This window comes from Colletotrichum higginsianum, chromosome 9, assembly GCF_001672515.1.
Source record: "Colletotrichum higginsianum IMI 349063 chromosome 9, whole genome shotgun sequence".
NCBI lineage: Eukaryota > Fungi > Ascomycota > Sordariomycetes > Glomerellales > Glomerellaceae > Colletotrichum > Colletotrichum higginsianum.
Window position 1 is genome coordinate 3,043,837 of NC_030961.1, and position 15,259 is coordinate 3,059,095.

The window sequence follows — 15,259 nt, forward strand, 5'->3', positions numbered from 1 at the left end:
TAAGTATATCGAAAGTTTCAGGGGCATATTGAAAACGCAACAGGGAGAAGATGGTTGATGGGGCGATCAACTGCAAACGGCGTTCTCAATCTTCATTCCTCCTTGCTCATAACATTCCATCACAACCTGGTGGTCCCTCGCCTGCTGGCCTTGGAGCGGGCCGGCAAACGCGTCCGTCAGTCGGTCCGCTCGGACCTGTTTCATCTGGTCCTCGACGTTAGGGATGGCGGCCTGGTTTGCGGTGATGGTCTCGGTGGTCAGGATTTTCTCAATGTCTCGGTCCTGGCCGTCGACCCACTCCTGGTAGCCCATCGGCGCTGTCTTGACGTCAATGCCTGGGATATGGGCCACGAAGTCCTTCTTGATCCAGTAGTCGTGGTCGGCCGTGCGCGCGGCCAACACCGAGGTGCGGCTCTCCTCGACCCGATCAAAGAGGAACTTGACGTCGGGACGGTCGAAGGTCGCTTGGGGGAGCGTACTTTTGACGTGGGCCATCCGATCGAAGATGGAATTCAGCGACCCGTCGTAGCCCCTCTTCTTGCCGAGAACCACGCCGTTCTTGATGATATCGGCCCCATGATACGCAGGGAGAGCGCCGTCCTTGAAGAGGCGGTAGGGCGGGTTGCGACCATCGGCAGCATCGTACTTGATAATGTTTTCCGCCGTTTTCTTCATGTCAAAGTCGAGCTTTTCTTCGTCCCACTTGACGCCATCAACGAAGAGCTGGTTCTTATAGTTCTTGCCCTTGTTGCTATCGATGTGCCCGATAAACTCGCCGAGAGTGCAGACCGTCCTGGCCGGTTGTTTTGGTTTGCAGTGAAGATATTTGGGCTTATTGTTGCCCGGGTCCTCACAGGGCAGCTCCTCCCTAGTGGGCCACTTTGCACACTTTACGCCTACTGTTCGCTGGTCCTCCGGTAAAAGCTGGTCGATTCGGTATGCATAGAAGAATAGGATCTTCTCATATGCTGCCCGTCTGCCGGCGCCCAAGGCTCCGGGAACGAGCCAGAGCAGGCTGAGGATGAAGACGGGAAACCGCATGATGAGGGACTGCTGTGAAGAAAACGTGGCGACGAGGAAACGAAGGTGCGAATGAAGGAGTGTATGAAGAAACGAATGCGTAAATAGGCTGAAGGAGCAACAGCGTCACCTCTACTGTCCCCGTTGTCCCGTTCGGTTACGATTCTTGAACGTTGAGATTTTCGGCCATCTACAACGGCAGTATGAACATGTTATGGATGCAAGGAACGACAAGAGATGTTGGACCATGAGATGGAAAATAAAATGAGATGGAACAAAGTAACAAGGTGATCCACCGGTCAGCCCTGTCGTAGGGCCTGATTTTGCCATATCGAGTATCTCATATCCGTACCTGCGTCAATATAGACCGTAGGGTGTGGGCCAAACAGGTGACCGCTCACAGGGCTTGCACCCCGGTCCCTGGGTCAGCCTCTGCCTGACCATGAGGGGGCGCATCTGGAAACGGCTCGTCAGCCTCCGATGAGCCGTCTGACGCCCACCCCATCGTCCTGTCCCAAGCCCGCGATATCTCGTCAAAGTTATCCGCTCCAACTTCAGGGATGTCGACGTCTGGCCAAGGGCTGATGATCTTTGTGCGGAATGGCGCCGGGGGGCACGGGGTGTACCAGACCTCCAGCTGAGAGATCCAATCCTGCAACAAGAGCGCCTTTTTCCTTTCCGGCCATGAGCCTGGCGTAGGATGTATCTCCAGGTGCTCGAGAGTCGCGATGTCCCTCACGGCACCACTAGTGTTCCAGAAGAAGGCCTCCGAGTCCCTGGACTCGAGCGCCAGGTACTTGATGGGTGCATCCTTGGCACTCGACCAGATAGTAATGTCGAAGGCGGTCATGCAGACGGTATCGATGTCGTAGTTCACCATGGCGCGCGACGCCGATGATCCACTGCAGCCGCAACGAGCCTCCTGGGTATAATGGCCTCGGAGATGCGACCTCGATTCCGCGCAGGCCTGTAGAACGGCTGGTGGGCTTGGTTGCGCATGGAGGTACTCGCATTTTCCCATAAGCACGTGCCGGGGCTCCATGCTCAGTTGCCAGATGCGTTGGCGCAGCTCGAGAGGCAGCCGGGAAAAAGGACTGAATGATGCCATTGAAATTGTCTGTCAACCTAGAGAGACCGAAGTGGCAGGAGACAAGAATAGATGCCTGGTTGAGTGGATGTTCGGTAAGATATATGGAATGTGATTGAAGCAAGGAGATAAAGGGACACAAAAGAATTCGACCAACTACTGCGATATTTATTTATCCGTCTTTAGATGTGGATCAGTTGCTGTTGGTTTAACAGGGGTAATCATACCCTAGGGTAGCTTTTACCGGGTGTTAAATTATGTAAGATCTACTAAGCTTATTTTTGTGGCCTTATCAAGGAATTGATCCGACACTTACATGGTTAAGGCACGTCGTATGATTTCCAACTCTAGGCACTTGTTCACCCATGAATCTTTTTGAAATCCCACCTATCACACCCATGCCGATGATGAGATTTGGCCGAGGGAGACGAAGCCCTTTTGGCTGACCCCCCTGACAACTGACAGAGGAGAAGCCGGTTCTGGTTCTATTCCGGGTTGTGGACTCATGGGCTAATCTAATGGCGTCGTGACTCGACACTATCTGGCTGGTATTAGGATGTGCTTCGGCCCTCTTCTTCGCCGCCTTGTTGTCGTGTGTCCGCGCCTGCCAACCTCACGCTCATCCCATAGCGGACCATCATTCGTTTGTCCATCCCTCCTCCGCTTGGCCTCCAAGTTGCAAGCTCAGCATCATGATTCTCTCTTCGCTCGCGTCGGCAGCCCTCTGGCTTGCCATGATGCCCCGGGAAGCCGGGGCGTCGGCAGTGCACCTGGGAAAGCGAGGCGAGACGCCTCAGGCCAATGTGCTGGCCAACACCATCAAGTCGTGCAGCTACTGGTATGACAACTACGAAGGCGAGAGCTGCGTCGTGGTGCGGGATTACATGTTTGCCATCTCCCCCGAGACATTCAGCCGCTGGAACCCGTCGGTCGGTCTCGACTGCAGCGGCTGGCAAGACTGGACCTCGTACTGCATCCAGGTCGCCAGCGAAGAGCCTCCCAAAACCACCACCACCACGGCGAGCACCACGACGACTGTGCCCGCGCAGTCTCAGACGCCCACGGCCGTGCTGACGGGATGGAACCCAATGGGCTGCTTCATCGACGACCACACGCTGGCCACCAAGTCGACGAAGGCTGGCGGCAGCAGCCTCACCGTGGACAAGTGCCAGGCCGCGTGCTGGAGCGAGGGCTTCCGCTACGCCGGCGTCATGTCGGGGACCGAGTGCTGGTGCGGCTCTTTTGTGGGCGGCGACTGGGCCGCAAACCAAACCTCGTGCAACGTGCCCTGCCCCGGCGACGCGAAACAGACGTGCGGCGGCAAGGCGCTGCTGCTCGTGTTTGAGGCTCAGGTCAAGACGGATCCTCTGCCGCCCATCAGCATCCCATCGACCACCTCCCGCACAACTGCTATTACATCCTCAAGCACGTCAAGCAGATCCTCGTCCGTCTCGCTCACTTCGTCAACGTCGACAACATCGAGCACTGCACTTCCAGCCATCTCCTCTCTCCCAGCCTGCGGGCAAACATGTTTCTTGAACGTGATCAACACATACTCATCCCTTGGATGCTCCACCCCCGATCCGGCATGTCTGTGCCGCAATGTCAACTTCGGCTATGGCATCCGGGACTGCTCCAATGCAGTCTGTGGAGTGGCCGATGCGAGCACAGTAATTGCATACCAAAGCAAGTACTGCGCCAGCGCACTAGCAACTGCTACGGGTGGAACGACAACTTCAACTTCAGCTACAAAGACCACTTCCGCATCTTCCACAACCGCGATCACAAGCCTGCCAACTTGCGGCCAGACATGTTTCAACAACATGCTTGCGCAATATGCATCATTGGGATGCGCATCCCCTGATCCGTACTGCCTCTGCAGCAACGTCAACTTTGGATATGGTCTGAGAGATTGTTCTAATGGTGCTTGTGGAACGAATGTTGCTAGTACTGTCATTGCGTATGGCAGTGCTTATTGTGCGGCTGCCAGTGCAACTGCAACCGCCTCGGTCACCCGGACTACGACTGCACTCTCGAGTTTGCCGACTTGCGGCCAGACTTGTTTTAACAACATGGTTGCCCAGCACTCAGCACTCGGGTGCGCGTCCCCTGATCCGTCTTGCCTCTGCCGCAACGTCAACTTTGGATATGGTCTGAGAGACTGTTCTAACGGTGCTTGTGGAACGGATGTTGCTGGTACTGTTATTGCGTATGGTAGTGCCTATTGTGCTGCTGCCACTGCCACAGCGGCAGCTTGACGGGAAATGGTTTGACGGTCTAGATGAGAATTGTGAATTATAAATATTTTTGCGTTAATGATTGTTTTCGATGAGAAGAGAATTTCTTTGAGACGGTATTTCTCCGTCGAGGAGGGGGTTGGGGGGGGGGGGGGGGGGGGGGGTTTATTACCATTTTCCAAGGTCTTGCCCTTATATCTCAGAACCTGTTTCCACGCTGTGATTCCTTTGTGTTCGAGAACGTAAAGCTTGACGTCGAGTATGGTTTCGCCATAGGCGCGAAACACCTTGCCGTCGTAGCTGACCTGGCTCCCTCCCGGGTACGCGAGCTGCCTCGACAGTCTCAGGCAATGGTCAGAATCCTGCAATATAGCTAATCAGTTTCGTGATGACCGTAGAGAATGAAGCAGTCTCACGCACTGTGAACTTTAGCTGGCTCACAATTTGATCTTTTCAACGGAACGCAGCACAGCCAAGCCCGAGTGAATGGCTACAACCGGCCCCATTCGAGTCCAGTGAGTGGTCCATTCGCCAATCCTGTAGAGCTTTTACTACAGCTAGATCTCCTACGTAGAGGAGGGGGGCCCGCCTAGGAACGATAAGGGGTTACCTATATAGGTAGTTGCAAGCCGGATATGCTGAGGGAAGAATTCACATACAGCGTAATCTCTAATTGGCCACTCAAGCTTGTCATCCCTCCCTCGAGGCTCAGCGATGCATAGCGTGTTTGCGGGGGCACTAGGCAACGAGGATAAACTGTCCGCATTCCTTGTGGCAGACCTCATGGACAGCCCCATTGGACTTCCAGTGCCGAAAACGGCCAACTGTCAGCCTCGTTGGACTAATTGGAAAAAGGGGTTTCGTTTGGGTATAAGAAGGTGAAGCTCCTCCTCCTCCCCCTCCGTCGCTTGAGAGACGAAAGGACATAATCATTACCACCAGACTATACATCCCCTATTCACACTCTAAACAAAAGAAGAGAAAGCCATTACACGCGAAAAGGTAAATTCACGACCCAAGTTGATAGATAATACCTCATCAAATCGGAGTTCTTTTTTAGCACAGGAATAGTCTTCCAGTAAGTTGGATCTCTTCCTGTGCAGTCTATATAAGTATAAGAGTGAAAGCTTAAGTCTTTAAAAAGAGGACTAGGTCCTTTTCTATAGCTTCTAGCCTATAAACCGTTTCGTTACTGTAGTCTTAGAAAAAGCAGTATTCTATAATATACAGCTTAAATTAAGATTAGATATTAAAATAGATAGAATAGGTAGAATAGGTAGAATAGGTAGAATAGGTAGAATAGGTAGAATAGGTAGAATAGGTAGAATAGGTAGAATAGGTGGAATAGGTAGAATAGGTAAAATAGATAGAGTAGGTAAAATAGATAGAGTAGGTAGAATAGGTAGAATAGGTAAAGTAGAGTAGGTAAAGTAGATAAAATAGGTAGGTAAAATAGGTAGAATAGGTAGAATAGATAGAAGATAGGGAGATAGGAGGTTAGGAGGTAAGAGAGGATTAGAGGAATAGGTAGAGTAGATAATAGATAGAATAAATAGAATAATAGTAAAATAATAGGATAGTAGAACAGTAGAAATAGACTAGTAGAAGAGGGGACACAAAAAGGAAGATAGCAATTAGAGTATAAGAGTAAAAGTGTAAGTAGACACTAGAATATAGACTAATAAGGAGGAATAATAGGTTACATAGGTAGGTATATAGCTTCTTAGTGTATGGCATTTTATTTGCTTTAGATGATACGCTAATTACAATAGTAGTGTTACAAACTTGTCCTGGTAACAGCTAACAGGTATCTGTTGTCTAGTAGAAGTAACTCGCTTACTCTGCTTACCTTGCTTACCTTGCTTACCTAGGTCGCGCGACCTTAGGGCGGCGGGTGATCCGGCCGCACCTGAACAGCAGAGTGGCGAGACTGATAATAAGGATGGTATGGAACCGCAAAGGCCAAGCCAGTTGTCAAGAACACATACATGTTCCAACAGGAGCTCCACATGTCTCTGCAAAAGCACCTTCTTATCCCACCAGGTAACGGTGCAGCGAATCGTTGTCGGGTTGCTCTGGGCGGAGACGGCGTCCGAACGGTCGTAATCAAGGTCCAAGCCCTCGAAAGAGTAATACATGTTTTTAGCATCGCTTGCTATCAAGGTTGATGCCACGTCCGAGTCTCCATATCGCGAGATGTCTAGCGAGTTTTGAGCACTTCGGTTCATTTTCGTTGCTTCAGAAGACATCTTCAGTCTTTAGTTCGAGACTAAGGAGGGGATTATGAAGTTCTTGAGGAGGTCTTGGTCGTTTCAGAGACGAGAAGCTCATCCGATTGCACTTTCCAGAGCATGTGATGCTTGTGGTTTTCCTCTAATGTCCTTATTAGCAAAGATGTCGTGCAAGAGGGAAACCGGCCGTGGCATTCTCGGCCTCAATGGCATGATGGCGCTGAGGCCCACACGGGATTCCTCTTTACTGTGTGAGAACGAAATCGCCTCAGTTCACGATGCGTATCGTGCCCCAGCTCAACAAGTATTGCAGTCTCTCGTGCCATTCAGAATCTCCGCGAATTCCAAGCGACGGACGCCCCTTTTGTAATTTGGACGACGTGTCCGGCCTCTGCGGAACGGACTTGGCAGCACGTGCCAGGGCCTCATCTTTGGCGATGGGTATGAATCCGAGTGATAGGAAGAGAGCCCCTTTACCTCAAAGCGACGACTTGAGTGTACGAATGCGAATGGGCCGCATCTTGGGTTCGTCAAACAGCTCCCTATCGACAACCACCCTGCCCTATCTCCCTCGGCTCGGCTGGAAACAATAATGGATTCAACTGACTATCAAGTAGGCTATTTCTCTCGTTCATTTTATGAATTAAGACTCAGACCAGGCGTCTCGGTCGTTTGACAAATGGTAGTCTGAAATTGACTTCCCAGGGAGACGATGGGACTTTTCTGCCTTTACCTCGTTCGGAACTGAAATAATGCAATTCTCTCTGTTTCTCTTGAACCTCCAAGGGTAGGTAGGCTACAGCATAGTATTCTAAGACAACTTGATTTTCCATCCTTGATCCCGCAACCAGTCCCGCAACCAGTCCCAATACCACTCTCACACTTTGATAACCCTTGCTTAGTCTGCGGTTGGTTGCCAAGTTTCTGTCAATCTCTGGACTCAGCATCCGTTGTGGCGAGTGACAGATGTTGCGGGGAACATGACCAATATGCCAAGAAAGCAAACCCCATGGGAAAAGTCCTGCTGGGGGTGGAGCCATCTTGGACTTGCGGTGAAAGAAGACATGTCCAGATACGTCGTCGTGAGCTGTTTCCCCCCGCCAACCGTCTCACTCAAAAGCCCAATAATTCAGCGAGGGGAAAAGTGGACGTCATGAGGCGGGATTTCTGAGTGTCCTTGTTGTGGAAACGATATAGCTTGGCAAAACAACCTGCCCCGATTCCGAGCAATCGGGTTGGGGTGGATGCGGACCAGGAATTTACCCCGCAAACGATTTATAGGTCGTCCTCATGATCTTCCTTGGTTGATTCCTCGTACGAAATGCACGATCTTGGCAACCTTGCCTGGAGCGTATGTGTGAGTGGAGATGACCTCCGTTGGCTTTCAGGTTACCTCCCTCGTCCCTCGTGTTTACACTCGAGGCCAAGTCTCTGTAGGTCCATGTGCCGGCAGGACGGATACTCTTGATGGAGAACATCGCGAAGTACTTACGGAAAGGGGATTATTCGGAAATACTGGCACGGCCAGGGCATCGCCTCGCAGTCGTCCTGGTTGCTTTTACTTCAATTTTTCTGTCCGGACAGACCCCGCCATCTTGCATCGGCCTTATTATGGAGCGCCCAAGACCGGACTGCAGTCCGTCGACTGACTCGGCTGTTAGCCACGGCTTCTGGGCCAACGTTCAAGATGATTCTCGTTGCGTTGTGGTTTCTTGATAGTTTGGAACCCTGACCAGGACACTCGCAGTATAAGAGTGTCCATCATTGACTCCCATCTCTGCTCCTCAGTAGTCAGTTGACAAAGAACCGGCCTTCCAAACGTGTCGTCTCCCGTTCCGTATAGTATTTGGGAACGGCCCAGCATATTGAGCATGCGTAACGGTATCCTCGCCCTTGGTGCGCTGGCGGGCATCACCAGTGCTCGCTTCATCCCCAGGCAGAGTAATGGCACCGAAAAGATCCCGGCATATCGCAACGCCTCCCTCTGCATAGATGAGCGGGTGGACGACCTTCTGGCCCGCATGACGCTGGCCGAGAAAGCAGGCCAGATGTTCCACGCCAGGACATACATCGGAAACGGCACTCTCGACAATACCCTTGACGGCAACCTCGACGACCAGGTCCTCGAGGACATCAGCGAGAGGTCCATGACTCATTTCGTACTGACGGGAGCTATCGACGACACAAGGAACACGGCTGAGTGGTACAACAACCTGCAGAGGCACGCCGCCGAAACCGGCCTCGGCATCCCCATCACCATCTCGGTGGACCCTCAACACGGCGTGACCACGCAAACAGCCGTGTCATTCGTGGCCAAGGCCTTCTCTCGTTGGCCCGACCCGATGGGCGTCGCCGCCCTGCGCTCGCCCGAGCTGACCCGCAAGTACGCCGAGGTCGTCCGCGAGGAGTACATGGCCGTCGGAATCCGCCAGGCGCTTCATCCCCAAATCGACCTGTGGACAGAGCCCCGATGGGGCCGCGGCAGCGCCGGCTTCAGCGAGGATGCTGCTCTTACCAGCCAGCTCGGCGTTGAATGGATCAAGGGGCTGCAGGGCGACAAGCTTGGCCCTCGCTCCGTGGTCGCTACTACAAAGCACTTCCCCGGCGGTGGTCCCATGGAGAACGGGGAAGACTCGCATTTTGAGTGGGGGAAGAACCAGACCTACCCGGGCGACAACTTCGACCATCATCTGATCCCCTTCAAGGCGGCTATCGCCGCCGGCACCGCCCAGATCATGCCCTACTACTCCCGCCCCATCGGCACGCAGTGGGAGGAGGTTGCCTTTGGCTTCAACAAGGGCATCGTCACGAACCTGCTGAAGGAGCAGCTCGGTTTCGAAGGCATCGTTGTCACGGACTGGAACATTGTCAAACAGCGCTTCTGGGGCCTCGAGGAGGCTTCCGAGAAGGAACGCACGCGGCGCGTGATCGAAGCTGGTTGCGACATCTTTGGCGGCGCCGACGGCTTCCCGGACCTGATCGTCGAGCTGGTCGAGGAGGGAGCCATCACCGAGGAGCGAATCGACTATTCGGTGCGCAAGCTCATGAAGGAGAAGTTCGAGCTCGGCCTATTCGATAACCCCTACGTCGACGTCGAAGCCTCTGTGAAGACCGTCAACAACCCCTACTTCGCCCGCCTCGGCCGGGAGCTGCAGCGTCGTTCCCTGACCCTCCTTACCAACGACGGCATCCTGCCCCTTCCGCCCTCTGCCCGATCGGCCAAGTTCTATGTGGAGGGAATCCCCGAGGATGTCATGGAGTCCTACGGCCTTGCCGTCGTCGGTACTCCCCAGGAGGCCGATTACGCCTTGCTGCGACTGCGCTCCCCTTACAAGCCCACCAGCATCGTCGGGCCCCTGGGCGAGATCAACAACGGTACCATCGAGTACAACTCGACGGAGAAGGCGCGGCAGTCCGAGATCTACGGCGCCGTCCCTACCGTGGTGGACATCAAGTTCAACCGGCCACCTGCCGTACCGGAGATCGTCGAGCAGGCGTCCGCGCTGCTCGTGAACTACGGCTCGACCCCCGATGCCTTTCTCGATGTCGTCTTTGGCATCGACGGGTGGGCCCCCGAGGGAAAGCTACCCGTTGAGGTGCCCCGATCCCAAGCTGCCGCGGATGCCCAGTTTGGGGACGTGCCCTTTGACAGCGTCGACCCGTTGTTCAGGTTTGGGCATGGATTGAGGTATACTGATGCCTGTACGGGCGGGTGTAAGAACAGGCGATAGAGCCGTGGACTGAGAGTCGTTCTTCATCTCGTTAGAAAGGGTTCGAATGCTCAGCTTTACTGTTCATAATTACAGGGTATGATGGACAAATTTTCAGATTACAAGATACATTGATTCCAAAAGAACCCTTTGTCTTTCAAAGAAACCAAACGTCCGTGAAAACCTTGAGACTAAAGGGAAGTGAACGATGAAGACACTCTCCTGGTGGAGTAACCCTCTTTACTGCCGGGGTGCCCCCTCTTCCAACTTCTCTGAGACTGCGGACGCCGCCGCTAGTGCTGCTGATATGACCTAAGACGACATTCGTAAATGGCTCGTTGCGGGCTCGTACCATAGAGCTGATGTAGACGAGGTCGCCAAGCTTGGGACGCACGACGTGGAGACCTAACGTGTGTAAGCGCGAGTTGCCAGGAAAGTCCTGAAACCCCCGTGAACTCCAGGTGGCACTGTGACAGTTTGCCATCGACAATTAAACGCATATACATACCTAAGTTGAATGCTTTCCCTGATGCAGGATGAAGATAGGAACGGCTGTGGCACATCTTTCAAACAAAAAAAAGAAGGAAAAAAAAAGAAAAGAAAACCGGGAACTCGACGTTCTGCCTGACACCTGAAGGTTGAGTATTCAGCAGCGTCGCGTTGAGTCGGCAACTGTCAATGGAGAACGAACTTTCATAGTCACTTGTAGTGTCACATCCATGTCGCTATAGTGATGAAGCAGACTATGGCAGAAAATGAAAATATACCCAAGATACCAAGGGATCAATTAGAGGGGAATTACTTCAAGACATCATTTCGTTCCCCCCATGTATATCAGCCTTCTCAAAAGCGTGACCATGTCTATTTCATCAAAAATTTGACGTCAACGGACGGTGAGGCGCAGAAGACATGAGCTTGAAATGTCAGCCGTAGGTTGAGATGCATGTGCTTGTTGTGCACGGCAATCTTTCTGAGGAACGCCGCCAGGTCTACTAAGGGCGGACTCAAAATATCGCCAGTTTCTAAGATGCCATGGCCGTGACTTTCCTAGGCGAGAATCGTCTATTTGTCAACTTCACGTGCCTACCGACTCGACTGAAAATCCTCTGATAAACCACGATTCCGCACCAGTCTGTCACATACGACCATACCCATTGGAAAACTCGGGATCCCGTCCGCTCTCCCATAGATAAGCCAATGAGGGCCGGATTAGTAGTTGGGTCGGTGACGACCAGCGAATACCTGGTGTTGTATGTTTTTGGTTTTGACTGTCACTGTGAAATCGGTATGTGAAGAATGACATTCCATTGACGGCCTTGGTAGGAGGTCGTGTATGACTTAGTCAGACCTTCCTGGCTCGGGAATGATTTGACGGGACCGGCTGGTCTAGGGCTAGGACGAGATGTTGTTGTCGTCTTGTGTGTGACCTCAACGTAATTGAAGTTTCCGGTCATGATACCACTGTAATCATTCTTTACTGGGCTTGGTGATGGTGATTTAGCTGTTGCTCCGCGTTGATGGTACACTAGGGACAGCAAGTTGGACACATTCCAGACCAGTGGAGGGATTGAGGCTCAATCCGATATCTCGATTTGTGGAGACGGAAGACAAAGGAGCGAAAGCGGAAGTAGGACTCTAAATGGTCTTTGAGCGATGTTCACGTAGCACAGAAAGCGACCATGTAAACTGATTGAATTGATGGCTTCAGGTCATGAATCCCAGGCGAAGTAAATTTGTGGGTGTATAGTTCTCATATGATAAGTAAGTAGACTTGAACCCGAACGTAAATAATCAGGAACTAATGCAGCTTCGGCCCTGAAACTACCCATTTGTAGGGAGGATGGCTAGGCCGAAAGGGGAAGAAAGGTCATCACGCGAGTCAGAAACCAGCGGCGGGAATGGTAAAGGACGAAGCAATGACAGAAGGTGACTTCAAATGGATCAATCTTAACCCCTAATCCATCCATGAAGGGTCGGTATTAGCAACTTTCAATTTGCCTATCGCCGGAAAAGACTTCTGAAGCGTATGGCGATTTGTAAGTCACTGTCTTCACAAGTGAATGCTCCCCGGCAATGGACCCACGGCGCTGCGCCAGACGTCTTCGATGAAATGACTACATAAGTGAACCACTTTCCCTCAACTTCAGGATCCGACTGCAACATCATATCATCCGTCTTTGTAGCATCCGCCTCTGTAACACTCAACCAAGTGCTGCTCTCCATCACCATTTCTTGGAAACCTTCGCCAACGCAATCATGTCACGCTACGCTGAAGCCCACGCTAAGCCAAACGGCCCTGGCGACGGGCGCCCGACGGCCCTTCAAATCATCAAGGACGAGGGCGTTGAAGGCAAGCTCAAAGACGAGGCCATCGTCATCACTGGTACCTCTTCCGGCATCGGTATCGAGACCACTCGCGCCCTGGCCACCACCGGCGCCACCCTCTTCCTCACGGCCCGGAACGTCGCCAAGGCCCAAGCCGCCCTCGCTGGTATTTTTGAACCTTCCCACATGGAGATTATCGAGATGGACCAGGAAAGCCTCTCTTCCGTCCGCGCCGCCGCCGCCGCCATCCTCGCCAAGACCTCCAAAATCCATCTCCTGGTGAACAACGCTGGCATTATGGCTATCCCCGAACTCCGCCTAACCGCCGACGGCCATGAACTCCAGTTCGGCACGAACCACCTATCACACTTTCTGTTTTACAAGCTTTTGGAACCTGCCCTCCTTGCTGCGGCCTCTTCCGACCTCCCGTCCCGCGTTGTTAATCTCTCATCCTCCGCCCACAACGTCCACGGGATCAACGACCCCGACAACTACGACTTCCAGAAGGGCGGCTATGACGCCAGTGTGGCCTACGGCCAATCCAAGACGGCCAACATTTACATGGCCAACGAGATCGAGCGCCGCTATGGGTCGCGCCACCTACACGCCACGAGCGTCCACCCTGGCATTGTCCAGACGGGGCTGACCCAGCACATGCCTCCGGATGCCTTCAAGGGGATGGAGTTCCTGTACCCGACCATGAAGAGTGTTGAGCAGGGTGCCGCAACCTCAGTGTGGGCGGCTGTCGGCAAGGCATGGGAGCACGAAGGCGGCAAGTATCTTGTCAACTGTGCCGTGGCGGAGCCGTATGCGGAAGGGGATGACAAGTTTTCTGCGCTCGGGTATGCCCCGCACGCCTATGATGTGGAGAAGGCGAGGAGGCTATGGAGCGACTCGCTCAAGATTGTAGGATTCCCGGACGAGGAGTAAGGGACCAAGAGAGACCTGGCTCTCAGTACACAGTAAAGCACATGATTTAGTTTGATGAATCCATCCCTTGAGTAGATCATGGGGCGATAGATTTGTGATACTCTTGTGACTTATTCAGTATGCGTGATCGCTTCACTTTAGACCTGAGAAAGATTGATCTCCCATCATTGCCACGACAACAATACAGAAAACCTTGCTCAGCTGCGCCCATTGTGGTGGAGGCTCCTTTTTTGCTAGACCGTCGATGGTGCCACCATTGTGGCGCAGCGGCTACCTTCTCGATCCACAGAGGCGCATAGGTTCCTCTCCCCTCTTCAGTCTCCAACGGTTACTAGCCTCAACTAACTCGTCGCATCCCTCGACTGCCCATGACCACTTTTCAAGAAAGCCGGGTGTGGCCTCCCAGCTCCGGATGTCGTGCGGCTCGCCCCAAACGATGAGTCCCTTGCGGCCCGCAGTGATCTCGTCCTCATCACGTCCTGCCGTGAGGGGCAGGGTCCATTTGGGCTTAGGTTTGGGGTCGGAGACGGTGATGGCGATAGGGATGCCCCGTCGCTCTCGAGCCGGCGTCATGCTCATGAGCTCACCGATCAGGTCCTGTAGAAGCTCCCATTGGTCGAAACTTCCTTCGCGTCTTATAAGATTGTCACGGAAGCAGGGGAAAGGAAACAGGTTGATGTACAGGGAGTGTAGGCGGGTCTGCTGGAGGCGGGTCGGGACGAGGCAGGGTGGGATGTTGGGGTTCAGGGGGTAGACGGATGTGTCGTCACGGTAAGGACCGCTGATGGGACAGGTAGTTGGGGAGGAGGGTTTATCGGTCCAGCCCGTGAGAAGGGTGTTGAGGGTGCGCTTGTTCGAGACGAAGGCACGGAAGACGTTATATTGGACAAGATGGAGGAGGTGATCGGTTGATAGGGGGAAGACGACGGACGGTGGGGTTAGGGGCTGCTGGGAATGGACTGTCGAGGCGGGCTGTGGCCCTCGAAGGACACAGGCGCGTTCGGTTGTGAACGCCGATGCGCCTTTTGATGCTGGCAAGACGGCCCGGGAGGAACAATCATCGGGTTCGTCGAGGCGCCAGCGCCTAACATGGAACGGCCGCGACGCGTGAGAAGACCCCGGGACTTGCTCCTTGATCCGCAGTCCTTCGAAGCTTATGAGCCGAGCAGGATTTGAGACATTGGCGGAAATACTCACGGTGTGCTCTTTGGTTCTTCCGGTTTTGGAGCTTCCTGCGCTGCTTGTTGGCCTTGACCTCGGCGTCGGCATCGGCGTCGACGTGATAGGGCTGATGGCCGACCCTGTTCGCCTCGCCCTGGCCCAGAGATGAAGAAAGAAGAGTAACGGAGTGTTCCATTGTTCTGGGCCACTGAGGTTCCAGATTCCGTACTGCTCTTGTCGAAACGCTACTGGTAAGTAAAGCAGGAATGCAAATGGACCGGACGAGGTCTTTGGAAGTCGAAATATGTCGTGCACCGACCAACGTCAATCAACATGAGCTAGACAGGGGCATCGCACTATGCGTTCAACCCCCCACCCCGTGGGCTAGACCTAAGGAGGAAAAAAGGTCATCGGGCGGGGGCCAAGATCAACCCGAGGGAGGCTGCGGACCTGCTGTTAAACCTTAATAAGAGATACGCTAGACCGAAAAAGGGCAAACTGTCATCACGGCGAGTCATAGGTCTGAGCTGGGGATGGTTGATGGCTGTCTACGACACA

General features: G+C 53.3%; 7 protein-coding genes across 7 annotated transcripts; 3 read left to right on the forward strand and 4 right to left on the reverse strand.

Annotated features, from left to right (window-relative positions):
• Positions 1-66: 66 nt before the first annotated feature.
• CH63R_13126 (uncharacterized protein) lies at positions 67-1,041 on the reverse strand (the record flags this gene model as incomplete). The annotated part of the gene is made up of 1 exon (XM_018308100.1): positions 67-1,041. The coding sequence occupies one exon, from the start codon at positions 1,039-1,041 to the stop codon at positions 67-69; it is 975 nt and encodes a 324-aa protein (XP_018152517.1).
• A 376-nt stretch (positions 1,042-1,417) lies between these two features.
• Positions 1,418-2,062, reverse strand: CH63R_13127 (uncharacterized protein; the record flags this gene model as incomplete). The annotated part of the gene is made up of 1 exon (XM_018308101.1): positions 1,418-2,062. One exon carries the CDS (start codon positions 2,060-2,062, stop codon positions 1,418-1,420), a length of 645 nt encoding a protein of 214 aa, XP_018152518.1.
• Positions 2,063-2,799: 737 nt separating this feature from the next.
• CH63R_13128 (CFEM domain-containing protein) lies at positions 2,800-3,971 on the forward strand (the record flags this gene model as incomplete). The annotated part of the gene is made up of 2 exons (XM_018308102.1): positions 2,800-3,777; positions 3,810-3,971. The coding sequence occupies 2 exons, from the start codon at positions 2,800-2,802 to the stop codon at positions 3,969-3,971; spliced, it is 1,140 nt and encodes a 379-aa protein (XP_018152519.1).
• Positions 3,972-6,226: 2,255 nt separating this feature from the next.
• Positions 6,227-6,572, reverse strand: CH63R_13129 (uncharacterized protein; the record flags this gene model as incomplete). Its single annotated transcript, XM_018308103.1, has 2 exons — positions 6,227-6,274; positions 6,333-6,572. The coding sequence occupies 2 exons, from the start codon at positions 6,570-6,572 to the stop codon at positions 6,227-6,229; spliced, it is 288 nt and encodes a 95-aa protein (XP_018152520.1).
• Positions 6,573-8,446: 1,874 nt separating this feature from the next.
• CH63R_13130 (Glycoside hydrolase family 3) lies at positions 8,447-10,306 on the forward strand (the record flags this gene model as incomplete). The annotated part of the gene is made up of 1 exon (XM_018308104.1): positions 8,447-10,306. The coding sequence occupies one exon, from the start codon at positions 8,447-8,449 to the stop codon at positions 10,304-10,306; it is 1,860 nt and encodes a 619-aa protein (XP_018152521.1).
• A 2,235-nt stretch (positions 10,307-12,541) lies between these two features.
• Positions 12,542-13,540, forward strand: CH63R_13131 (WW domain-containing oxidoreductase; the record flags this gene model as incomplete). Its single annotated transcript, XM_018308105.1, has 1 exon — positions 12,542-13,540. The coding sequence occupies one exon, from the start codon at positions 12,542-12,544 to the stop codon at positions 13,538-13,540; it is 999 nt and encodes a 332-aa protein (XP_018152522.1).
• Positions 13,541-13,810: 270 nt separating this feature from the next.
• CH63R_13132 (uncharacterized protein) lies at positions 13,811-14,897 on the reverse strand (the record flags this gene model as incomplete). The annotated part of the gene is made up of 2 exons (XM_018308106.1): positions 13,811-14,685; positions 14,738-14,897. 2 exons carry the CDS (start codon positions 14,895-14,897, stop codon positions 13,811-13,813), a joined length of 1,035 nt encoding a protein of 344 aa, XP_018152523.1.
• Between the last annotated feature and the right edge of the window lie 362 nt (positions 14,898-15,259).